Here is a 26,601-nt window from a genome sequence, read left to right on the forward strand (position 1 = left end):
GATGGCAGAGGGAGATGTTCCCAAGTGGCTTGACCCAAAATGCTCAAGGATAGAAGCATTGTTTTCAAAGCTCAGAAAGGACATTGTCAGTGCGCTCAGATCAGATGCACTCCCTATATACAGGGACCAGTGTCAGGCAAACAGAGGATCAGGTTTCACGCCGCTGGTAGTTACAGGGCAATGTATACAACACGAAACACAAACTGAGCACTTGTGTGTAGCTGCCAAGGGTTTAGGAGAAGATCCAGTTTCTATGTGCTTTAACCTCCATGATTATTTTAACATCTGTGCAATACAGCAGTGGGCAGAAGCCAAAAAACTGAGCTACTGCCTTATAGCTTCAAGGATGCTATGACCTATATTCTTTAATCTCTGCTGGGAAACACATGCCACTTCTAAAACTACTACTTTTGCTGTTTTTGCTGTAGTCTTGCCAATATCACCAATCCTGCAAACATAATGCAGATTGTCTGTTTACAGATTTAGAAACAAAGTGCTTCATGAGATGGAATAAAAGTGAAATTGTGTTGAGGAAACAGCAAACAATATATTTAATTAATTAAAATTAAAATGTGATGATTAAACTAAAAAGTAAAAAAATAAATGCAATAGTAGGAGATGAGGAATAATCAGTAACCCCCAGGGCTGGAAGATTTGGCTCAAAACTGAACTTCCTCCAAAAGCTTCTTGAGATAAACTCCAGTCAGTCCCCCAGAGGCTGCTTGTTAAACTGTCCAATTTTAGAGTAAAGATGTTTTTTTTGAGAATGAATTAAAAAATGTACTAATTTACCAACAACTGTGCAGTGGATGGATTTTTATATAATTCACTCATTTAATTGTATTTTGGGCTAAATTTACATATTAGTTAAATTATTACTACAGCCTGAATGATACACGACTTTTAAGACCGATACTGATATCGGGTGTTTTTAAAAATCCGATATTCTGATCTATCAGTCGATATTTTTGTTTCACGTGAAACATAAACAGAGTACTCTAACATTTGTTATGTGTAGTGATTTATTTACTCAGATGTGGTCTGCCTGACTCTGGTCAGATCAGCTGGTTGATCTTCAAAGCACATTTGTTGATGACAGTGAAGTTGCAGAAGGCCCTCTGGTGGACAAACAATAAAACCTCAGAACTCGCAGCATCACTGAAGCGTGTTTATCCGCTTTTAATTTTCATCAGTCATCATAAATGCAGATACCGATATATAAGCAAATAGCTGATGTCGGCTCACACATAATAAATATGAGCTTGCTAAGATTATGTGATAACTTTACGTTCATTTCTTGCTCCAAAAAACACAAACATGACAACGCCCATAATTCTAACTTTAAAATGACAGTGCAGAAACTAATGTCACAGTCTCCATGTTTAGATACAGTCTGTGGTGTATATATTTTAATCATTAAAAAAAAAACACACCACCTATTTATAATAAAATTACTTATTAAATGTAATAATGGCTCTTCTCCCTCTTTTCCTTCAATAACTGCTAAACGTTGCTTCTGTTTTTTTAATTAATGATTGATTAGTTTAGAACATTTTACAAGTTCTCTTAAATAACTGTAACTCTGTTACTGTTTCTGTTCGAGGCAAAATTCAATTTTTTTTCAGAAAGACAAGACAAGCTTTACTATGATATTCAAAGTATAATATCCAATGTGAAGAGATTCAGAAGGTGCAAGCAAAACTGGGAAACACTAAGTTATAGCAAATGTAAAAATCTTTCTCTGTGTTACAAGAAAAACATTCACATTCAAAGCATTTAAAAATATTTTCTACTAGTTATTTATAGTAGGTCCTAGATTATTACAGTGTTAAATTCCAGAAGAAAATCAGGATCACATTTTGTTTATTGAACTTTATGGAAATCAGATGAGCTGCAAAATTACAGCAGTGGATTGAGAAGTAGCAACATTTTCTATTTCTGAGACAGATTTAAACGCAAATGTGCACCTCTGGAAAAAAAAGTAAATATTCTCTCTTAGAAAAATGTTACTTGAATCCTGACTGAAGGATGATTTTCGAGAGAAATAAAGCACTTAAAATGCTTGGGAAAGTAACTTGAGTTGTGGCCTTCAAGTATCTTTTGTAACCTTTCATGTTGTTGGTGATTTTTTTCAGTGGGAGGCTGGAAAAATGTTTTATCAACACAGGTATTTCAACAATATTTGGTGCCATGAATTTTTCATTCAAAGAGAAAATGGTTATTTATCACGAATTGGCACAGTGTATGAAGAATTTAAAGGTGATCTAAAAGATCAATTTATCCACTCATTTTAAGTGCAACACTATTTAGGCCTCCCCAGGAGAACTCTGTGATTCACTGCTTTCATGGATTACTGCACGTCTCTATACTTACGCTGCTGCTGCTGGACATCTACATTTAGCTTTTAAAACATAACCAACACATTTCACAGCACAGCAGGCATGTTCTTGACCCATTACACCTGACTGAGGAGCCTTAAAATTTCTATTTCTTAATACACTCTAATAATACACTCACAAACCATCCATATATCCATTTTCTGCTGCTTATCTGGGCATGGGTCACAGAGGGAGCAGTCTAAGTACTCCTAACTCCTCTCACCCCAGAGACCTCCTCCAGCTTATTCGGGGGGGACACTGAGACATTCCTAAACCAGCCGAGAGATATAATCTCTCCACCGATTCCTGGGTCTACTGCTGGACCTACTCCTGGTAGGACATGCCCAGAATACCTAACCTAGGATGTGTCCAGGAGGCATCCTAGTCAGTTGAATAACCGAGCCCCTCACCCTGTCTTAAGGGAGAGCCCAGCTGCTCTTCGAAGGAGCAGCTCTTTTTGCTGCTTGTGTCCACAGCCTCACTCTTTTAGTCGGTACCCAAAGCTCGTGACCATATTTGGTTAGAGTAGGAACGTATATTGATCGGTAAATCGACAGCTTCAGTTTTATGCTCAGCTCGAATTTCGATACAACAGAGAGCTGAGCATAAAAGTGCCACTCTCCCCTCACTCGTTAACAAGACCCCAAGACACTTGAACTCCTCCACTTGGGGCAGTAACTCGTCCCTGACCAACAGTGGGCACTCCACCCTTTCCAGCTAGCTACCATGGTCTCGGACTTGGAGGTGCTAATTCTCATTCCCACCGCTTCACACTTGGCTGAAAGATGAAATCCTGAGACCACTAAAGCGGAGACCTTTCACCACTTGGCTACACATAAATATTCTATCCATAAAAACTATGAACTAATGGCAGCCCTGGTAGCGTCTAACACCCACTGGAAACAAGTCCGACTTACTGCCACCAATATGCTGCTTCCAGATCAACAGAAACAACCAAGTCCAACCAACAATCAAGACAATATGTTTGGATACACCAGCACTGTCCAACATCTTTCCCTGCCACCTGATCCAGCTCAGCACCTCTCATCACTAGAGTGTCCAAAAAGTGCAGCTACAGATCTGATAGTATGATTACAAAATCGATCATCCGCCTACGACCTAGGGTGTCCTGGTGCCATGTGCACTTATGAACACCCTTACGCTTGAACATGGTGTTTGTTATGGACAAACTGTGATAAGCACAAAAGCCCAATGATAGGACACCACTCGGGTTCAAATTCGGCAGGCCGTTCCTCCAAGTCCCTCCCAGCCACGTCAGCGTTGAAGTCTTCCAACAGAACAATAGAGTTCCTTGGGTGCAGCACTCTCCAGGAGCCCATGAGACTCTGAGCTGTCATTTGGCCTATAGGCACAAACGACAGTCAGGACCCGAAGGCGCAGGGAAGCAACGCTCTCGTCCACTGGGAAAACCCCCCAAAATACCGGCAGTGAACCGGGGGGATACAAGTATACCCACCCCTGCCTGGCGCCTGTCACTGAGGGCACCTACAGAGTGGAACAGCCTCTCTGTTTGTTTTCCTGTCTCTGAAAAACAAACAGAGAATCTACAAAGTTAAGTTCACTCACAAACCATTGAACCTGTTTTTCAGCCTCTCTGTGTTTGTTTGTTTTATTCATTTTTTGGACGTTGCATGTTTTGAAGTTCACTGAGCAGCACACAGCTGTACTGATGTGTGTTGATGGTGGGTTGTGGAGTGAAACAGGAAGTGTTAGCGACTGAAGAAACACCGCAGGCTCTTCCCCAGGCAAGCTTTAATTCTCAAGAGTATATTGCTTATTGCCGACAACAACAACAAGCATTTTCCTCTCTGGTGTTCCCTGCACGATATAGTGCTGATGCTCCTTTGATTTTCTGTTTCTATACAACACAAAAAAGATCTTAATTTATTTCTGTTCCCACAGTTGGAGTTTGTTTGCAGCATGTTGCATTACGTGAAAGTATTATTTATAATAAAACATAAATCAGTGGGTATCAAGCTGCCACATACTGTAATTTGGACAGCAGCTGGTGCGAAAGTTCACTGGTTATTTTTGACCTGCTGTTTTCAACACCAGAGTGTTTGCTAAAATGGTGTTAATAATTATAATGCCATCATCATACACACTCTATTACTATTTGTGTACGTATGTGTGTGGAGAATATGACACGCTATAATTGACACATGATCATAAAAAAGGCTTTTAAAATATTGTAAATGACTTCAAGTGTAAATCTAAAAATACGCGTTTCATGTCTGTGCGCTCAGATGTAACAGGTTATGACTCAGAAATGAGTACAGCTAAGACTGTAAACTGTTGTGGTTGATGGCACAGCTGCTGTATGTGAAGCGCACACACTTCCTGTGGTTCCGGTTCATGACTTGGAAAATGTTGCATTCGTTAAATCAGTGTTTGGGACACACATATATGTATAGTTTAGTATGTTTGGGTCAGATGAAATAGTGAAGCATGTAGCAAGCATATGTTGATTCTGAGAAAACTTTTCTAATTTTCCATCCTGGCATTGTTCAGCTCCCTCTTGGGGTCTCTCGTGCTGTCATCGCCATGAGTGGCTGTTAATTTCCCTCAGCTTTGTCCCTCTGCAGTGAAGTTGCAGTGCTTTGCAGGAGCTCTTTGTTTCCCAGCAGGAATGAAAACTTTTAATGAGCTACCAACGAACCAGGAACTTTGTACCAGGAATCGATGTCTTGTACCTCCCATAATTTCCAAAAACAATTTTCAAATTCTCCACACAGTGTAAAGTTGTTTATATCAACTGTGGAAACCAGAGGATGTGTCATATGTAACAACAAGATCTGCAGCTACAGATTGGATACACAGTGGCTGTAAATTAGGTACTTTTTGACTGGATAGTTGAATCTTGTTAAATAGACACAAAAACCTGTGTCTATTTAACAATTAGCTCTTGAAAATAACCACAGTGTCTATAACAGAAATTTAAATAACACATAAAGACAAAAATCCTTTGTGTCAGCATCAAAAACATTTTCTAGATCTATTCCTAAAGTTTGTAAGTTATGTTGCTAATTTCACCTTGATGAAAACTGCATTTTTTTTTGCATTTGTAATGCAGATATCTGACAAATTACTATTTGCGTTGTACATTGTACAAACTGATTCTTTCAAGAAATGCGTGATCCGCTTTTGCTTTCTTGCATTTTATTTTTGTTTCTTCTCAATCATTAACAAGGCTGTATATTAGCTCAGCGGTACCGGTCCGTGAGTTGTTTGGTACCGGGCGGCGAGAATTGAAGCTCGGGTGTGAAATTTATGGTTTTCAGGGTATTTATCGGTTTTAATCGTTATTTTTTTACCTTTTTTATCGTTAACTCGGTTTCCCTGGGTCTTTTCCCGTGTGTTTTGAATAAATCCTCTTTTTTTGGGTACGGTTTTATTTTGTTGTATTTATTCGCGACACCTTAAAGGCCGGTCTGTGAAAATATTGTCAGACATAAACCGGTCCATGGCGCAAAAAAGGTTGGGGACCGCTGTATTAGCTGGCTGCTAGCTTTAGCTGGTCACTTGGGACTCCCCCTCCTTGTCCATATATGGTCATTTCTGTATCTAAAGTGAATCCACAAACTAGTCAGTGATATCCTGGTGGTTATGTCTAGGGCTGGGCCATATTATACCGTTCACGGTAATACCGGTACAATGTTAGGCAATGATAAGAAAATGAAATATTGCGATAGAATATGGGTAAATGCGCATGCGCAGTGCCTTTGTTTTCATACGCACATGCCGGAAAAAGCATGGCAGTGACGGAGAATGAGAAGGACAAAAGCGGATCGTTGAATGAAACAGATGAACCAGAACTGGTTTGTAAAAACATGCAACTTCAGTGGTGTGGAACTGGTTTGGTTTTTGTCCGTCAGATAGCCACCAAAGCATTTATTTATTTATTTTTTAGAACATACAAACAGGCAGTCGTTATTACTGTATTTTTCGGACTATAAGGCGCTCTTAAAAGCCTTTAATTTTCTCAAAAATCGACAGTGCACCTTATAACCCTTGCGCCTTATGTATGAATTCTGGTTGTGCTTACTGACCTCAAACTGATTTTATGTGGTATATGGCGCTCAAAAATCTGTCAAAAAATGTTTTAGTACGACTTAAGCTACGAAGCTGCATTACGGCTACCGTAGTCAGGAGCCTGGCGGAGTGATACGTACTGTGCTTCAACATAATATTACCGTATTGTGTGTGTGTATAAGGACCCCAAAATGGAACCTGTTAAGAAACATGCTTATGAAGTGGATTTTAAACTCAAGGCGTCACACAGTAGAACAGAGCAGCTGCAAGAGAATTCAGCAACAGCTGCTTGTTAAAGTGAAAATAAATTGATGGGGTTTTTTGCACTAATAAAGTTGTGGAGTTGTAAAGTAATTAATTATTGCACAATTTCTGTAAATCCAATAAACTTCATTTCACTTCTCAAATATCACTGTGTGTGTCTCCTATATGATATATTTAACTGACATTTTTTTATTGTAACAACCAATGATTTATACAGGAAAATAATGACTATTAACAAGGTTACCCAAACTTTCAAAAAATCTTTGGGCCTTTCACCTTTTGGATGCAATGTCTTGGATCCATATATAAGTCAAATGAAAAGACTGTCTTAGTCTGGGGTTTGTGACTTAGTAGTAAAGGTCTCTTGACAGCCAAGATATTTATTCATCAGCACAGGAAACTCAAAGAAGCTAAAAGTAAAATATTTTGAATACAGATGTTTTGTATATGTTGTTGCATGTTTTGTATACGTTGCAAAGTAGTGCTTAATAACCTGTAAACTCTGCTGCTTTTGGCAAAGATGATGTTATAATAATAATAACAGCAGGTCTATCCCTCAGGATCTGCTGTAATGTGCGTAGCGATCCCTGATGTGGAAGCAGCTGAATGCAGCACGGCAGGAAGCCTAGAGGACAAAGGAATAATCTGCTTTTATTGACAAGATGAGAGAGAAATCCCTTAAACCCTCTGGTTTTACTCATGAGTGCGAAACTCGCAGGCACAAAAGAAACTGATGAAATCCTGCTCTGAATGCTGTGCTGTCTGTACCTTGTACTCATACTGGGAAAGGTTTCCGAGTGATGCAGTACAAGTCTGAGTATTACATTCAGCCACTCCAGACACCCACTGCATCTGTAAGAGTTTCCAGGTATTCCCAGTAAATTTAAAGAGCTGTACATTGCTATTCTGTTCTTAGTGCAATGCCCCGTAACATGTCAGAATTTGAAGTGTAACCAATATACAGTTCAGTGGTTATGCCGGACTCATTTTTGTTTCTAACTTCATTAAACATATGTAGTAGAAAAATATCTGAAACAAACCATTTAGAGCATGGTTTTTCCCACCGTTTTTCCCACTGTCGGGATTGCTTGTACATGTGCGGATCTCATTATTTGCATCTTTGATCGTGTTTAGTATGAGCAACTACCTCTGTAACAGTATAAATTGTTACAGTGAGAACAAATCCATGATAATCAAAAGCTTTATCTAACTTAAATTTGGTCAGTCTGGGGTTCAAGGTCATTTTCATGGCATGTCCAACAGCTCCCAGCGTAGCTGCTGCTTTAGTTTGTTTCCTGGAAGTCCCGTTCTGACCTCTTGCACAGTGTGTTCTGCAATTTCTCGAACATATGGAGAGTGCAAACATCAATTCCTCTTTCAAACCCTCCCAGGTTGTGTGTGTGGGGGATCATCACTGGTGATGCGAGCAGTTTACACCATAGCTCCAGCATGCCATAGCTCAGGAACAGAAGGGACATTGTGACCATAGTTCACATTCAGATACTGAGTTGGGGACACTAATCTTAGAGTGCATTGTCTACAAATTGCAGGATTGGAGGCTCAATCCCCTCCACAAGAACCTCAAGTTTCTCTCGATGACAGACTGATCACTGGTGATCTAGCTGTTGCAAAAATCCCCGTTTTCAAGCCCAAAGGCAACACGTCGGGTTCAGGAGTGAGACCCGGAGCATGATTGTCATTTTGTCAACATTCATTGAGTTCTGAATTGTAAACTGCTACAGCATGTGGGACTGTCAGAGTAGACATGATTCTACTGTACCGTCCCAAGGATCTGAGGGAGATTATTCATAGGGAACCATCTGAACCGTCGCTATTATGTCAACTCAAAGCACACTGAAAACACTGACATTTTTGGCTACTTAAACAAAATGTTCATTTACTGCTTTTAGCCTCTTACCAAATTTGACTCTCTGAAACTTTCTACAATTCCTTGAAAATAATATTAAACTGAAGGATTGCTTTTTTTTAACACACTGGAGGAGAGCCAACACAAACGGTAAGATTGCAGCTAAGGTCGGGGTCACTGTAACCACGCAACACGTTTTTTTGTATTTTACCATAAATAAAGCATTTACCTGCAAACTATGGAGGAAAAAAATCTCACAACTATTGAATGCCTTAAACTTATGAAGTGATTTCGTATCTTAAAGGTCAATTTCACTGCTCTTATTCAGTGTCGTAAGTAAGGAACAGAAGGGGACACTGAGACCATATTTCACATTTAGTCAGATGCTGAATTGGTGATGCTAATCTTAGATTGTCTTGTCTACAAATTGCAGGGTTGGTGGTTTAATCCCTGGCCACTCCACATGCCAAGTGTTCTTGGGCAAGACACTGAACCTCAAGTTGTTCCAAGTAGCAGATAAGCGCCTTTCATGGCAGCACAGCCCCAGCTGGTATATGATGAGTGTCTTTGAATGGGTGGAGGAGAAAGTCATGCCAAGGTTCAAAGACACTGCAGTGTATACGTGCAGACCATTTAATCTGTGGCGGCTATCTAATCCATGAGTATCTTTACTACATGTATTATGAGTCTGGACAGGTGTGGATTTAAACTGCAACTTATTGGCAGAGGTGTACAGTACAACACCAAGGCGTTAAGTGTAGTCGTTCATTGCTCTGCAATGGCTAAGCAGTAAATTTACAATTTCACAGTATAAAGTGTGGAGGAATATGTATTTGCATGTATCAGATTTGCATGCACCATCATTTTTCTTGGTGAGTTGGATTATTTTTCTTTATCCCTCTTGCTTTGTTTTTTCTAGTACTCCGTTCTTTTATACAGTACTGTGGAAAAAGTCTCGAGCTAGCTCTCGTTTCTTCATATTTTTCTTGCTTGGTTCCACCATCATTGAGTTTGCATGTTCTCCCCGTGTCTTTGTGGGTTCTCTCCTGGTACTCTGGCTTCCTCCCACAGTCCAAAGGCATTCAGTTAGTGAGGTTAAGTGGTGATTCTAAATTGCCCTTAGGTGTGAATGTGAGTGTGAATAGTTGTTTGTCTCTGCGTTGGCCCTGGGACCTGTCCAGTGTAACCTGTTTCTTGCCCTATGGCAGCTGGGATAGGCTCCAAGTGGTCTTGAGTAATAGTAATCCAGGCGTTATCCAGATGTTTTTCTTTGGCTGCTTTTTCACTAATTTCCAGTTCTTGTACCTATCCACTTTCAGGGGAAATGTTAGTTGTTTTCTTGCTAGGTACTTAACACCAGCCTATAAATCATTAAATTGTATCTTTAGGCACTTTGTTACTAGCAGCCTGTTACAAAAAAACCATGATTTCTTTCAGTGAATCTGTGAAAAATTGAAAAAGATAACAGTTTGGCAGTTTTTGCACTAACGAGGTAATTTGGAGAGAGATATTAAGAAGGATAAGAGAAAAAAAAGCATAGGGAGCATAGTGTGTCTTCTCTCTCCAACAGAATGTTGCTAAAGTTGCTAAATGTGATTTGACGTTAGATAAGCTGGACTTACAGCAACAGGAAGAAACCACCGGGGGTTGTATTTATCTCTGGATGAAAAGATGACCTACAGTAAAATTAACTTAATGTATTTAATTTTTAAGCTAAAGACTAAGCAAGGTGGTTTTATGTACCATCCTTCCTGTTTTTAGAACATTTGAAATACTCTTATGAGACAAAAACCCATTGTTTTAGTCATTCTGCTCCTACTGATCAGTCTGTCATAAGCAAGTCCAGAGGGGGGAAGAAATACCTTTGGCAGAGCCACTGATCTCAGGACATTGAACCTGTCCAGCTCTGTGTCCTTGAGCCTTGCCTTAGTCATGAATCACCGGACTGACAAAGCTCAAGGCATGGTCAGAATGACACATGATGAGCTAATTTCTTACCCCACACAGGCGTCTGGGGATCGTCTGTGCAGCGCTTATCATCCTTCTGCTGATGTCGTCAGTGGCTTTAACCCGTTATATAAATCCGATTGTTTTCTTGTCACACTTTATGCCAAACGCAGATTCAGGTTTTCAATTAGATGTGATGCTGTGCATATCTCGGCACATTACTGCGAATGAAGTGACCGACAGTGTTGACGCTAATGAAGGCAGCCCACTGAGGCTTCACTTTGTCTTCATTATTTCTTCAAATCGAAAACTGAATGTAATCAAGTTCTTATTATTTGAGAGAAAATCTTAAAAAAAAAGGGACTGAGTAATATGAAAATTAACGCATTGCGCATAATGGAAGATTGTAGACTCTTATGTCGTTAATGGTTAGGATGCTGTCAAAATGTTACAGTCCAAATGTGGGTTTCCTGCTTGAGTGACACAAAACACAGGAGAGCGACTTTCTTCTCCTGCTGTAATTTAACCTCCTAAGACCCGAACTCTTCCACAGCATGCATTTTTAATTTCTCTTTGATATTTGGGCTGATTGGGGCCTGATGAATGTAAAAACAAAGAATTACCTGATTGTTTTTTTACCTTATTTTTGTTTTTAACAAAAATGAGAGCCACATATGAGGATATTTGTTTAAAATTTCGATAGAACAGTAGCAGTATAATGTCCTCGTAAGTGGATATCAGGCCCTTGTAGAGCAAAATTTAGTATTTTGGTCTAAATAACCCAAAATGCGATGTCCACATATGTGGACGCCAGGTCCTAGGAGGTTAAACAGTTTCATCATAAATTCAGGTGTTTATGAAACACATGCTGGATAGGTTATATTAAGATCATGCTAGAGGAGGGTGCTGGGCTTCAGGAGCACTATCCAAGACCACATCAGTATACATGTTGTGTTTTTGCCTGTCACCACAAGCATGGGGCACATGCAGGCATAGGCAGTGAATACAAGGGCAGAGTTGTCTCTTCAAGGCCCTATCTGTGATTCTTTTATATGCATTATTTCCAGGTAGAGGTGACTTTTTCTTATTTAGGAACTATTTTGATGGGTTTACGGAAAGTATTCTATTTATGAGCAGATCATCCTTGCTGTGTACAGGCGTAAAGATTCTCTAAGTCCATGATTTGCTTCGTACCTCAATGAAGCATACCTTGGTTCATGTCTGTTAGTGGGGTTGAAGAGCATGAATGAAAAAAATGGGAAAAAATAAAACCTTTTGATCACAGGTATCGCCTATTTGATTGTGATTGGTTTTCCAACTCTCATGCTTCTGAGGTGTAGCGTGCCTTTTCCTGCATTCGCATGCTCTCATGCTTCCCCTAAAAATAGCATGCTAAGTTAGGAGAAGTATTTTTATCGATGTACAGTGGACCTAATGGTCAGTATGGAAAATGCATTTTATATGGATAAGATTAATAAGATACATGGTGTGCATGTCCAAAATGAGAATTGTCCACATTTACGGACATGGCATCACAGTGGAGGCTAAATCTACTGAACTTTGCTGTTTATGACACACAGAGAGAGAACAGGGATCAGGAGCTTGTGGTAAATCACAGTCTAATTTTGTAAAACTAAGACAGTTGAGCTCCCATTGGTCACAGTTTAGTGGTCAATGTAGACCTCTGCGATGAATCTTTGCACAGCCTATGACTTAACCTACACCTATGTCATTGTTAATGTGTTTATTACCTTGTGGTTGTAGCCCAGTGTTTTAAAAGCAGTGTCAAATAAAACCAATACATAGAACCAATTTCACCTTTTGTATCCCCAATCTTCATTTTTTGGCAAAAAAACATATTTTTCCAGTTTTTGTAAATTTGTTTATGTCCATTGCGATCATTTCAACAGTCTGCATTCAAGAATGTGCTGAAATCTGTGAGTCCGTATGTTGAGGCTGTGGTTATCGTTGCTTATATTGATGTCATGTTTGTTATTCTCTCACTGATAAATTCCAAAAAAAAAGTGAATTGGCCTTTTCACAATGATTGCAGGCGGCGTTGAGGCGACATGTTTTACATATTTCCAAGGAGGTGCATGTGAGGTTGTAGCGTAGGTTACAGTGTAGGGTTTCAAAGGGGTTTGCAGTTATGGCATTCGTGCAGTGTTCATTTGACAGAGACGTACAAACGTTACTGTTGTAATAAATCATTTGTTACACAGGATCCAGAGCTCCACACAGCTGTCAGACTTTCTTACATTTTTTAATAAGTTGTTTTTACTCTTATTAAGCATTGCTATCTGTTTTCTGAAGTCAAAAATATTTTTTCTTTAAGTTTATTATTTTTTTAAAGTCAATATTTGTGGTAACAATTTGGCCTTACACTCTAAGGAGCCATGGTTCAAGACCAGGAAAAGAGATAAATTCCTGGGATGTTTGCACCTGAAAGGGCATCCTATATAAAAATCCAGATACTGTGGCGACCCCATTGCTCAAACCAAAAGAAGCTTGCTATTTGCAGTAGTGCATATTGTATTACACATGTGGGTGTTTACTTTAACTACACTTTGACTATATTAGTATTGAAATGCTTTATTTCTTTAAACAATTAAAGTTTAAATCAATATTGCCAGAATGATGAATGTGACATTAAGACTGCTGAACTGTGTGTGTGTGTGTGTGTGTGTCTGCGTGTGTTTGTGTGTGTGTGTGTGTGTGTGTGTCCTAGAACCCAAAAAAATAAAACAGCAGTTAACAGCCTGGCAACAAAATTGAAATATATTTAATTGTGTCTGCTGATGCTCGGAAAGTTATAACTACTCATTGACAAAATTTTAATTGTAAATCACTAAAATACTAATAAAACTTTTTCATTAGTCTGTTAGTGATGAACACGTACAGCAGATTTAGGGTGATTTCGTGTATTATTCGGTTTATTATTGTTGTTGTAAGAGTTTATTTTCCCTTCTCATTTGCAGTGTCACCTCTAGATTATTCAAATGGCCATTTCAACCAGATTCAGCAATAACAAAGATGTCCTTAATAGAAGATAGAACATATCAGCTACTTGCTGTAATGAAAATACAAGATAGAACTAAAACTGCAGATATGGCCGTGGTTTCTAAACTGTTGCTGGGTACAAACATTACTCAGAAATCATTTACAGCTACGAGTTGATCATCAATCAGGTGGCCAGTTATAACATCTCTCTAATCTTGGGTTTTCCTACTGCATGCGCTGCCCATTGAAACAGCACTGTGTCAGTAATGACACTGCAAATGTCTAAGATGTTCATCCGTTGTCTGTGTTTGTCAAGGCTGCACTCAATCACGTTTACAGCTGTTGTTGTAAACATGCTAATTTGCTGTTATCACCTCGGAAAAAGGATGAAGCGTAGTTATTGAGAACAGTCATAAAGACTCTACAGCATTGTTCACAGACCAAGGCCGATCTCACAGACTGTATTTTCCCATCTCATGCAGAAATCCCAAATCAGTTTTCAGTGAAGTAAAAAAACATAAATATATATTTATATATGTGACTGCAGCAATTTTAATTTTGTGCTTTGTCCTTTAAAAAAACTAATCTGAAGTTTAAAGTTATCTTACCTTGTGCATTACAAATACTTTTCAGCTCAATGATAGCACATCAACTTATTCAGTCCCTCTTGTGCGTTTCTGTATTTTTGTCGTATGCATGAGATACCTCATGAATCAATGTAGCATTTGAGGTCAGACAGATGGGCTGGCTGGAGTTTCCCGGGGTAGTCCTTAGGTCATTTTATTTTGGAAAGCATCACCATGTGGTGGTTGAAGCTGCTGTGGGACAGTCATCCATAAGGAACATTAGGTCAGAGATTTCTGCTCCCATGAACAAATGGGATTAAGCAGTGCCGTACCCAACTCTCAATGCATCTACTGTTTATCAAGATCCTATATTTACTACACGCTTTAAGAGAACGTGGGGCAAACTGGTTACTGGTTCTCCCTCTCCTATCGGGGGAAGAGAGACTTCCATTGCAGAATTAGCACATTTCTTCCCCAACAAAAATCTTAATGAGCATTCAAAAGATCCAGATCCTTTATTTGAAAAAGGTATTTATGGGTTTCTTAATGGGGAAAAATAAATTTATCGGATTCTCATCAAACTGAATTTCTGCTACTGTCAGTCTTCACCTCTTTCATTTCCTTTTACCAATTTTTACAACGTTTAACTATTATTAAAATAGAAGTTTTTGTGTTAGATGCTGGCTCTCGTATGTACATGATGATGGTGAGTCACACTTCAGGAAGAGTGGAGGAGAACGAGTGGGTTTTTTGATGTTTGCAGGTTGCCTTCTGAAGGCTTGAGACCTGCTTGTGCACTCTGCAGCCCTGCACACCATACACAGCATCACTGATGATATTGGAGTCAAAAATTTAATTTGTTCTTTTCTATCTATTTATTTCTTATTGAATTGGTCAATTATTTATGCAGATTGCTTCACAGATAGTTAAGCTTTCTCTTGTGAGTTTTCTTTCAGATTAAATTCCAAGTTTTAGTATTTTTTCTTAAAAGCCTTAGACATACAAGTGATAAAATCTTAAAAGCAACCCTACTTAAAACCTTTTTCACATTTAAATCAAGAAACGCTTGATAACCATTAGTCATGGGTACAGCGCAAAAGCCAAACCTTGTCTAAAGACACATTTACCACAAAGGTTAATGTTTTTTAATTCACTTTTTATGCCAGGTATTCAAAAACTAAATAAGTAAGAGGTTTAAAGATTCCCACCTCTTTATCACAGTCATTACACTCTGCTGATTCAATCCAAGGTAGCTGTGGGGGCACTGGAGTCTATTCCTGCTGTCGTAGTGTGAAAGGTGGGGTACACCCTGGACAACACGTAGACTAATAACTATTCATGCCCACATTCACACCTACGGCTAATTTAGGTTGGCTAATTAGCATAACCCACCCACTTCTTTGGACTGCACCCAGAGAGAAACCACTGAAGCACGGAGAGAACGCGCAGACTTCACACAGATAGGCTCCAGCTGGTTGTAGCCGTAACACCGTGCTGCCCGTTCATCATGCCGTCTCTGACAATGTAACCATTTACAACTGATGCGACTCAGTGAATAAATATCAACCAGTGACAGCGGTGAATGTCATCTCATTTGAAAATAGGCCGATAATAGTCACCGAGGACAATGTTTAGATAATATATCTGTGCGTCATCAAGTGCAACATGAAGACCCAACTGAAAAATCTAACACCAAGAGATCAAAAGTGCTTCCTTTCAGCTGTGTAACAAAATACTGATTTAAAAAGGATCATTTTTAAATTTAAAAGTTCTTGAATTTGCCTCCAGTGACTTGTCTCATGACTTGAAACCTGCCCGTAAAGATGCAAAGTTTTTCATCCTGGCAGTGAACAGTTGTTTAAATTTATGGGAAAAAGATTTCCTTTAATGCAAATTTCTTCTTGACTTGCAGTCTACGCTGGCATTAAGTAAGAGTATGTTGTCAAAAAATAAATGCAAATTTGAGTTGAGTATATCTTGGCAGCTCCCTTGGTTATCATGCAGGAGTGGTCAGTCCTCTCTGTGAGCTCTGTGCCCCCTTGTGGGTGGAGCCATCTGCCAGCAAACATCCGAGGGAGGCTGAATATACAGATGTGATGCATCATTATGGGATGACAGAGATGAATGATGAACGCTGGCACTGCCTGATGTCGCTTCATTGACAAACTGAGTCATGACTGCCCAGTCATTGTAACGGCCCGAGTGTGTTATTTACTGCCGTTGCTGAGTCGTCGTCTTCTGTTGGGATTAGCATTTCTAGGGTTGCAGCAACATTGTTTCCAGTTTCTAAACTGGGACAGTCAGAGGCATAAAGAGATTTCCTGGCTTTGAAAGAAGAGGGGATGATTAAAAATGCATGCGGGTGCTTTTTGTCATTACAGAGCCATCAGTGGTTGCAGGTTGACAAGACAATTTCACATCATGGAAATGAATTAACCGGGGTTCATTCATTATGCATGCCCATTGGTTTCTTGTTCAGGATGGCCATTGTGTCATTTCTAAATAGATGAAAGCCAGGTAGGCTTGCAGATAACCTGCTAGTGTATTTCGGGATGTAGAACATTTGTTCTGCTGTCTGGCAGAAACCTTTCTGTTCTTATTTGTGTCTCTCGGGGTCGCGCCCTCGTCTACATTAGCGCTGGCTGTAAAAGGGAAAATTAGGACACTTGTTTCACAACGGTTTTAATAAGCTGCTGTGCTTTTTGACTTATAAATGTCAATTGATGATGCTGTAGCATTAACATTATGTTTAAAGGATTAAAAATCTAGGTCTTCCCTATCCCAAATGGCAGAAAACTGATTGTGCAACAGCTGCATTGCAAAATGTAAGATGTATAAACTGGTTTATCTGCTTTTTAGCCTACTTTCCTTTTTTTAAAAATGTGCTGTAGTTAGAGATTTTAGAGGTTTTTATCTTCTGGCCCGTATTTTTGATAATCTTCAGCTGCCGTTTTTGGTTGGACAAATACAGGGAGTACTCCCTGGTTTTCACTGTTAGTAGTTTTGTCAGGTGAGAACACGGGTAGACTGAAACGAAGGTGGATCAGCTGAATCTTGGTTTCTCCATCACTAGATATGCTGTCGTTATAACTCTTGTGGGGCTGGCAGAAGTGATTAAGTTTCACCAAAGCTCACTCCGTGTCAGAGCTGGCGGCTCACCATCACTGACAGTCATATTTATTGCCCCGCAATCTGCTTCCCTCCTGGCCTGGGATTCTATTGGCCACTTCCAGACTTGGATCTATTCATCAGTGTCTTCTCCCTGCAGAAGAAGGCAACGTGAACAGAGTAAAAGCGACACCCTGGTTTTTATTATCGTGCTGCTTCACTGTCAATGTCGAAGCTTCAGGCTCAGCTGCATCTCCGAAAGCTGAAGCCACGTTCTGTCACTTCGCCCACACCTCCACTGCCAATTTACATGATGAGGCAAGCTCTTGCGTATTTATTTATGCTGTCAGATATACAGTAACACTGTAGTCTGTTTGTGACACTGTGACTCTTTCTTTTTGGTTTATATAACACAATAATAACAGGCTGGCAAGATGCATCAAGGTCTGCTGATTAATAGCCATCTAATATTTGCTATGTAAAACATTTGTTACGTACATGCTGCGTTTCAGGGTTTTCTGATGTCGTGGAATTAAACAATCAGGAGATATTTTCGGTTTGTTTTGACATGACTCTGAAACCCAGATGATGATCAGTTTATGGTGAAGCTGTGACCAAAAAAAAAACGTTTGGGGATTTTTGTTTTTTCTTTGTTGGACAAAGACAAATATCCATATGGTGTAAACTGTACAGTTTTTAAATGTATTTGATTTTTTTAAGCTTGCTAATATGTCATCGTATTTCAACGTAATCCACTTGTTTTTCTCATTTCCTAAAAGTTGTTAAATCAGTTAAAATAGTGAAATAAATGAAATAATGAGAGACAAATGTGGCTCGTGTCCATTTACCAATACATCTTAAAGATTAAAAAACTGCTGTCTAGTCCAGTGTGCATGTGTATATACTGTACTGTACCACTTCAACTTAAAGTAAAAATATATATTTTTTTCCCATTCTCTGCAGGTGGTGCTCGTTTTTGCACTCAGCATCGGAGCCCTTGTGATATACTTCATAGATTCCTCTGAGTAAGTAATTAGCTTTAAACTTACTCTGTAATTTTTTCTTTTCCCCTGTAACTCACAGTTTTTTGAGAGTTTAACTGATATGACTCACTTTAAGATCAGTAACCTCATAGCTAGACACAGTCTTCATGGAAATGTAACCTCATAGCAGCTCTACCAATCAGAGCATGTCTGAAGATGTATTAATGAAACTGATATCAGAAGTTTGTTCTTCAGTTTTGCTGTCCTTGGCCTCAAAACCTGTTTTCAGTCATGAGCTCCAGGAATTTTTCAGGTCACCGTCTGAAGTCGTCTTGTTGCCAGCCTCATCCTTACTTCTGGAAGCACTCCTCGGTGTAGTGTGCAGAAGACAGGACATGTAATGGTCACTCACCAGCTGTGAATTCACCTGAGAAATACCCGCGTCACTCGCATATGGGTACAAACTGGTGCTGTCAGACATTATGTTGACTTTGGAGCAGGTTAATGACTGTTTAACGTCTGATCGAACTAGCTAATGGTGGAAAATTTGTAGGGGAGCGCAGTGCAATTAGAAAAAGTCAGTCAGGTTTGAATTAGCTTAATTCAGTTTACAAAGAACCGCAGTTTAGTTCCAGGGAAATGAATATAAAGTGTAGTAATAACGCTGCTGATATTTCTGTTACATTACAGTCTAAATCGCTAAAATCTATTGTAGTTCTATTTGTAGTAGTGCAGACACATGAATGTGAAGTTCATGTAAGGTAGCCTTAATAACACTGAGTGCTTTGTCATGGTTATATGGCATTTAGAACACAGGCTTGCTATTTTCTGCTTGTTTGTTGTTTAATCCAATCCTTTTCCAGGTAAACTGCTCCGGTCTTCCTTTGCGATCTCCGCTGACGACCAGCTAGAGCTCACAGATGAAATTTGCTTAATCTCTGTAATGAAAGGATCAGACTTTCAAAGAGGCAGGAAAGTCCAAAATTTCCTGTTCAAAACAATCGCCATCGGTAATCAGACTAGAGGAAGCGGAAGGCTCTTTAAGCTACATGTGAGGCAGTATACTGTTACTGCAGCCTTGTGGTGTTTGGACACAGTGTCATTAAGAAAGTGGGGTAAAACACGCCAGTATAAAAGCTTCTATCGAGCCCACAGTGAGTCTCCACTGGGAGTAATGTTAAAGCAGAGAAGGGAAAATGAGCTGTAAACTCATATAATCAGCCTCCTGCAGGCACACGTTCAGCTTATTTGTTATTGCATAAGAAGACGTACAGCTGAGGGCTTGGCTTGCTCTGATGTGGTTTGCAAGCATGATCTCATTTCATTATCTGGACAAGCTCAGATAGAGTTACATCCTTACCGATGCCATCTGTGGCCTCCTGTTCTCAGAACTTGCCTGTAGTGTCTCCGAGTGCCTTTTCACCTGATGGAGGATGACGTTCAACCTCTCTCTCTCTTTAAACTCATCATGCATAAGAAGAGGCATTGTTAAATGTAGAAGGACTGATGCCCTAGCACCTGCTTGCTGACTTATATCCATATTAGTCCAATGAGGCTCTCTGCCTGAGTTTTCAGTCAGTATTATCCAGGTCTTTCTATTATTCAGGCACCATTTTTTCACTACTTGGAGCCAAAGAGCAGTCAGTTAGCTGCTCTCTCGCAAGTGGCAGCAGACTGTAACAGATATAGCCCTTCCTGTAATTAGTGCAAGCCTTGCCGAGGCTGTTATATGATGGACAGGCTGACCTAACTTAAAGTGACATGGAGAGAGATGTCAACATAGCAGACCCACTTATATTCAGAAAAGAGCTGCGAGCTGCACAGAGGAGGTTTAGGTCTGTACATGGAGCTCTAATTCATAAATCTTGATTTTTGTCTTACTGTGGACGTCATGGTTCTATGTAACTGTCATTTGTAAGTCTGGATCACCTGATCAGCTGGAGAGATGTCCCATACTAACAAACTATTACATGTTTTCATTTTATCTTCTTAGTTTTAAATAGTTTGGTTGTTTATTTCAATAATGACTTTAAACACTCAAAGATTCTAGACTTCATATACAGCTAACAAACTTAGACTGTATATAGAAGATGGACATAGCTATCGTGCTGTCAAATCATATCCTGCTTTTCCTCCTTTTTGACCATATTTACAAAATGGACAACCTTTTTTTATTCAGTTCACACCATAAACTCACCAATAGGCTCTTTAATGATGAATTTATTAGAAAGAATGCAGATCCAAGTCCCAGTCACATAGCCCTAGAGACCAGTTGGCAGCCACCTTGCAACCACTGTTCACTAGGGAAAAATGTGTGTTTCCCAAATAAAAGTTGCCAGTGGTTACCAGTGATGAAACTGAATTGCAATCAAAGGATGCTGCAGCAAAAGCCTTCTCGTGATTGTTTGTGGCATTGAGGTACTGACATCACACATAGTTCGCATAGAAGATGCAGACTTATCTGAAAACACTCTGCAACTAATCGCTAATTGCTACTTTTTGAAACATGTTGGTTTCAGTGGTACGGCACAACTTGTAGGTTTGTGTCGCAATTTTTCAAGCTTCACTAGAGTTCGTGGATAATTAGTGAGTGTTTGCAGACAAGCGGACATCTTCCATGCAGACTATGGGAAACTATGCCAATCTGTTAGCAACCAAAGCAATCAGGAGGAGGTCTTTGATGTATCACCATCTTAGACTGATTTTAACTAGCTCGCCAACCTGTTGAGGAATACACATTTCCCTGTAGCACCCAGTGGATACTATGTGGTTGCCGGCCGGGTGACTGTGTGACTGAGGCCTGTGCACCTGAGCACTGACTTGGCTTTTTTAGACCTGGAATCTACGTCCATCTTTTATATACAGTACATGTGACAAAGCAAAACCCAGAGTTACTTTTAACAGGCAGTAGCTGATTTTTTTCACCACTTGTGAAGAGAACATTAACACTGACAAAAAGAAATTATGTTGGATTTGAAACAAGTGGTTATGTATACATCCAGAATCTCCTCTTAGCTCTACTTTTGAGCCTTTTTGAGCTGGTAGAAACAATAAAAGTCTTAAATATTCTCAGAATTTGTATGAAAATATTCCTTTACTTTGCAAAATATATGCACATACAGTATCATCAGACAGCATTAAGCCCCGTTACATGCGAGCTGGTCCATCTTGATTGATCTGAGCCTGAATTGAATGAAGGAGAGAGAGACCAGATCTGCTGTGGGCAGGGACTGTTTCATGATCCATAACACTCCTAGACATCTTCCAAACCAGGCCTGCTGGAACTCAATTATTTAGCTCTGCAGATCTGCCTGTGTGTGGTCTGTCATCCTGCAATGATGGGGATTTACTGGACCGATGTGTCATTACGGTGAACGAGGGCAGAACCATCCAGCATGGGCTATTCTTAGAGATGCCATGGAGAAGATGAGTTAGGATTTTATTTTTCACCACCTTCTCTGTAAATTTTGAATACATAAAAAGAGCAATGCAGACATTAAGTACTGTATTGTTGTACACTGAGGATGCAAACCATTCTAGGTTTACTAAGTCTTATTTTAATTAGAATTACTAAATATCTTAGAGAGTCATTGAAGGTTGTAGAAAAAAATTAAGCGTTAAAATTTAACAGAACTATAATGAAGTCTCTATATAGCTAACGTTTAGAGAATAGATCCTCGAATAGAACTGGGATGAAACCTGACGACTATCAGTCATCATCACATCAGTGATGCTAAAGCTAAAGATCAAATGGGAGTCACTGCTCTGTATCGGATTGGTTCAAAAATAATAATCACTTTGTGTACTCCATGGGGATAGTGTTTTATCACAGGGAGGCTATTAGAGTTTTTTTTTCACGTAACAAAAGCAATTTGCTTTAATCCGAGTGGTATTAAACAGCACAGGGGAGAACTGCAGCTGCTGAGCAGTGTGCATTAGCGAAGCTTGTGAATTCAAGTGTAGGGGCCCTGCAGGTAAAGAGAGCCAACAAGCTAAATCCATGAGAGATACCTGCTTGGAGCTAATGTGATTCAAAAGAACTCTACGTGCAGTCTCTGCTTGCAGGAAAACCCCCCAAAAGTTTATCAGCCAATTTTGTGGGTAAAATCAAAAATAATAAAAAATCATAATAAAAAAGTTATTTGGGCTTAGATAGACAAATATGATTTGTATGATGAATGGTCTTAAAAATCAAGTGTTCATCTGTGTCTAAAAGCAGCAAAATTGTCGCACATGAACTTGCTCTAGATTGACTAACCGATTCATTACTACAGTGCAGATTCCCACTTTAACACAACTAACAGTCACTGTTTACATAAATTATCAGCTGTTCATTAAAACATTTATTAATCAGTTAATGCTTTAACTGCTTACTGTTTCTCAGTCTAGTTCTATTTTAAATGTGCACTAAGCCTGTGTTTTCATTTTAGGTGTTAGTAATAATAATTAAGGCTTTTTTTTTTTTTTTACTTTCAGGTCATGAATATTGGTACGCAATCATACTAACCTATTACATTTACATTTACTTGGTTAATTATTTCTCTTTATTTGAATTCTTTGTGCCAGATACAAGCTTATTAAGGGTGAGACTTCACTACATTGCTAGCATTTGCTATGGCTGCTTGATTTCATTAAACAAAAAAAGAGACATGAACCCTGCATGCATTTAACCCTTAAACTACTGCTTTGCCTCTGCATTTCCATCACGTTTGATCTAATATTTATGCGAAATGTTTGCATATGAGATGGGAAATGCAAGACTCATGGGAACGGGGCACCATTTCAATGTGAAATATTGCTCTGGGAATTCAACATATTCTTCAGATACATTGCTTTGCAGTTATTTAAGGGTTAATCAGGTACAGCAACAAGTTACTGCTTGTGTGACAATAAATGCATGCCCTTTCTCAACAGAAAAAAACATTGGAAAACACTTACTATTGCACTTTTTTGAGCACTTATTTTTCTCTTCTTTTTGGAAATCTTAAAAATGCATTTTCAGGAAAAGAAGAATGCATCTTTTATGTTTTATTTTTCATGAAACATTTTGATTTCAAAGAAATGACCTTGTGTTTTCACACTCCATTGTCAGTACCTGCCTTTGGACATGAGCATCTTTTGTTTTTGTCTCTGTCTAACAGTCCCATCGAGTCCTGTCAGAACTTCTACAAAGACTTCACGTTGCAGATTGACATGGCATTCAACGTCTTCTTCTTGCTCTACTTTGGCCTCCGTGTAAGTAGAACTCAGAGTCCCCATCTCAGTTAACTCTTTCCCCCTTGGACGCCTACTAGATGTAGCCCTTGTTTCTCTTTTCCAAACTGAGCAGTTTGTGTCATGTTTGCTTCCAGAACAAACTGACTGTGCGTGCATCAGAAGTTAGTGAGGGTGATCTTTGCCTATACAGCTTAACTGGAGCTACCCTGGGAAAAACCCAGGAACCTATTCTAATGGTCATCAAACCACATCTTTGCTGATATATATTAAGGTGTCAAAACTTGTTAATAAGGGTAAAGAAGAAGTCATGATTATGTCCTTATTGGGGAAAGCGTTATGGGAAGATTTATGCATTTTCCTCTGTGATTTTCTCTTGTGTTTTCATTTGAAAGTAGCAAATTTCTCTCTTTTTTAAATTTTTACTCTACTCTTTGTATTCGCAGTTTATTGCTGCCAATGACAAGCTGTGGTTCTGGCTGGAGGTGAACTCTGTGGTGGACTTCTTCACCGTTCCTCCAGTGTTTGTGTCAGTGTACCTGAACAGGAGCTGGCTTGGTAAGAAGGCTCTCTTTACTGGCAGTGAATCAATGAGCATTTATTTACCAGCGGCCTGCAGTGCCCCCTGGTGGATTTAACAAGTCTAACAGCTGTTGTTTGCACACCAGATAATCTCAGCACATCACTAAAGCTGCAAAGACAGACATTGGTGCGCCCCTATTGTTAGCCATATACGTTTGATGCTTTTGTCATGCAATTAACATGCAATTAACACATTGCATGACGTGCATGAAGAATAAGATTCTCACTATCATGATGGAATTGTGCATCATTTTCAAAAACCTCTGGTACAGCACAGCATGTAAGTTGATTAGCAATAATGACTCAAACGCTTTGTTGTCTTTTTTTTTTTTTTTTTTTTTTTTTTTTTTTTTTTTTGTGTCCCGTTTGGATCTTTAGCCATCAGAATTGTTGTCTTAAGGCCAAGAAAGATGCCAAGCGGATTTATTTTACCAAGTGGATCATCATGGCCTTGCCATATTGGTCCATTTGATTGACCTTTATTATAATTATGTATTTATTTTATTTTCGGTTGCTACAAACGGGACAGACGTGACTGGGGGATAGGACAGGGAGAAAGAATGAAAGAAAGAGAGGGAGAGAAAGAAAACCAAAGGGGAGAAGAGACGGTGAGAAGGGGGGGAAGAAAGGAAAAAACAAACAAACAAACAAACAAAACGCCTGGATCACCTGTATGGAGAAAAAAAACAGAAGAGAAAGCAAACAACAAAGAGCAACATAATAAAAACAGCACCATCACAATAAACTAGCTAGCAGTAGATAACAGTAGATACTAAATAATAAACGATATTGTGCAGCACGCAAGATAGACAGCGCACAATGTGCTTTGAGGCAGCAGCCAAGAAAGGTGTAGTCCGCGTCTGTGAACACCCGTGTGTACACCTGTGTGCATACCTGTGTGGATCAGCATGCTTGTATTCCAAAGGTTTCTCCATGTAACGATCTGCTAGGGAGTGTGGGGAGCCATAGCCCCGTCCACCAGGGTATGAAGCAGGTATGGAGGAGATCCAGGCCCCAGATATCCAGAGGCCCCAGAGTACAAGGACCCGAGGAGCACCACTTTGTTGTCTTTGTTCACTGAACTCATGCTGGCTTGCTTTAACGTAGGATCAAATGTTGTATGACTGAAAAGGTGTGCCACTTGAGTCCATGTCTTTGGCCCGGTCTTGTGCTTAGCAGGCTTTATACTGCAGTTGTCATTCACATACCCTTCACCTCTCCAGCAGAGCTCTTTACGGCACCGTTAATAACACTCAAATGAAATCACGGTGTGGCTGAAAAGTACACGAAAGGATAAAAAAAGGTAATAGGCTTTGTTGGGGGCTCGAGCGCAAGAATACAAGTCAATCTTCTAAATGTCTGAAGCTCATCACTCGGAGAGGTCTGTGAGAAATTAGGGGATTAAGTTGAGGGGTTGAAGAACAAACCTTCCATATAACCAACAGCAGCTATGCTTTCAGCAAGAAACACTCCTGCCCTCTTAAGTCAGTAGAACAGCCTGATTACTACACTTCAATAATGTGCCTGTGCATTTTCACTGAGCAGATTTATTGTGACTTGCGGTGTCAAAACAGGAAACAGTAGAATGTATTAATGCTGGTTGCTGCTGCCATCTGGTGGACACATGGGAGTATAGCTTGCATTTCAGCTGATCGGCTGTCTTTTGGATATCAGATTGTTATTTTGTTTATAGATGTTGTAGACTTGCTTGGTAGTAGACTGTCTATAGTGTTATATACATTTACATATAGTTATTGTGTTATTCATCAATTCCTTAATGGTATTTGTACTTGTACTTGATGTCTGGTCCAATTTCTGTGTTTTTGTTGGATTATTTAATCTGCAAAATTTCACAATGTGTGCAGACTGGTTGTTGCTTTGCTTTTGGCACTCAGTTAGCATTTATGGACAGTGCATCAAAAGAGAAGAATATTTCTTCAGAGATGATGTAAAAGTCATTCATCCACGTAGCAGAGCAGAATGACACCGTAGGAACACTTCTGTTCAGTTTCAGCGTTGGTTTTCCATCTATCATAGCAGTCTAAGGCTTACTAACACAACAAATATGTCTGCTTGTTGTCAAGAAACACAACAGCCATGTCACGGTGATTAAATCACTATTATCCACATAATGTTAGAGTGATATTGTGGTTCGGACACATAGTTTGTTTCATTATCAGTCGATCGTTTCTAATATCTTTATGTCTAAGAAGCTCAGATTAGCAAATGACTCAAATCATGGTCATAATATCAACATATATTTTGATACACCTCTAATAGTTTACATTATATGACAACATTTCTCTTGTCAGTACTCATATAGCCAACAGTAGCCTTCTGAGAATCTGAACATGTACATAGGTTTGTTCGGTTAAGGCTTTGCTAAATTGTCAAACAGCGTGAGCAGCACTGAGATTCGGTTATTACTGTTAGCACCCCGTTGTTCCGCTGTTACTGTTTGTGTAGGTGTTGTTGCTTTTGTTGTTCGCTCAGCCCTGCGTGACTCATTTCACTGTATTTCATACAAGCCAAAACAGAGAGCTTCCTGTCACACATCAGGTGCATGGACAGGAGATAGAAGGATGTCTAGAGAATGAAATTACACATGCGCAGGCTGTATGCTGGATATTAGTTTTTAA

At 39.4% G+C, this 26,601-nt stretch overlaps 1 protein-coding gene across 6 annotated transcripts in view; it reads left to right on the forward strand.

The window, feature by feature from the left end:
* Nucleotides 1-26,601, forward strand: part of LOC146381490 (calcium-activated potassium channel subunit alpha-1a) — a 97,797-nt gene that overhangs the window by 23,152 nt on the left and 48,044 nt on the right. For all 6 annotated transcript variants that reach the window (XM_084937555.1, XM_084937554.1, XM_084937556.1 and 3 more), the window contains exons 3-5: nucleotides 18,147-18,208; nucleotides 23,308-23,401; nucleotides 23,827-23,938. In XM_084937555.1, the coding sequence (XP_084793681.1) occupies nucleotides 18,147-18,208; nucleotides 23,308-23,401; nucleotides 23,827-23,938 (268 nt within the window). The remainder of the gene's footprint in view (nucleotides 1-18,146; nucleotides 18,209-23,307; nucleotides 23,402-23,826; nucleotides 23,939-26,601) is intronic.

The sequence above is a fragment of the Perissodus microlepis genome, chromosome 8 (genome assembly GCF_051167445.1).
Source record: "Perissodus microlepis isolate ML-2025 ecotype Zambia chromosome 8, ASM5116744v1, whole genome shotgun sequence".
Classification (NCBI taxonomy): Eukaryota; Metazoa; Chordata; class Actinopteri; order Cichliformes; family Cichlidae; genus Perissodus; species Perissodus microlepis.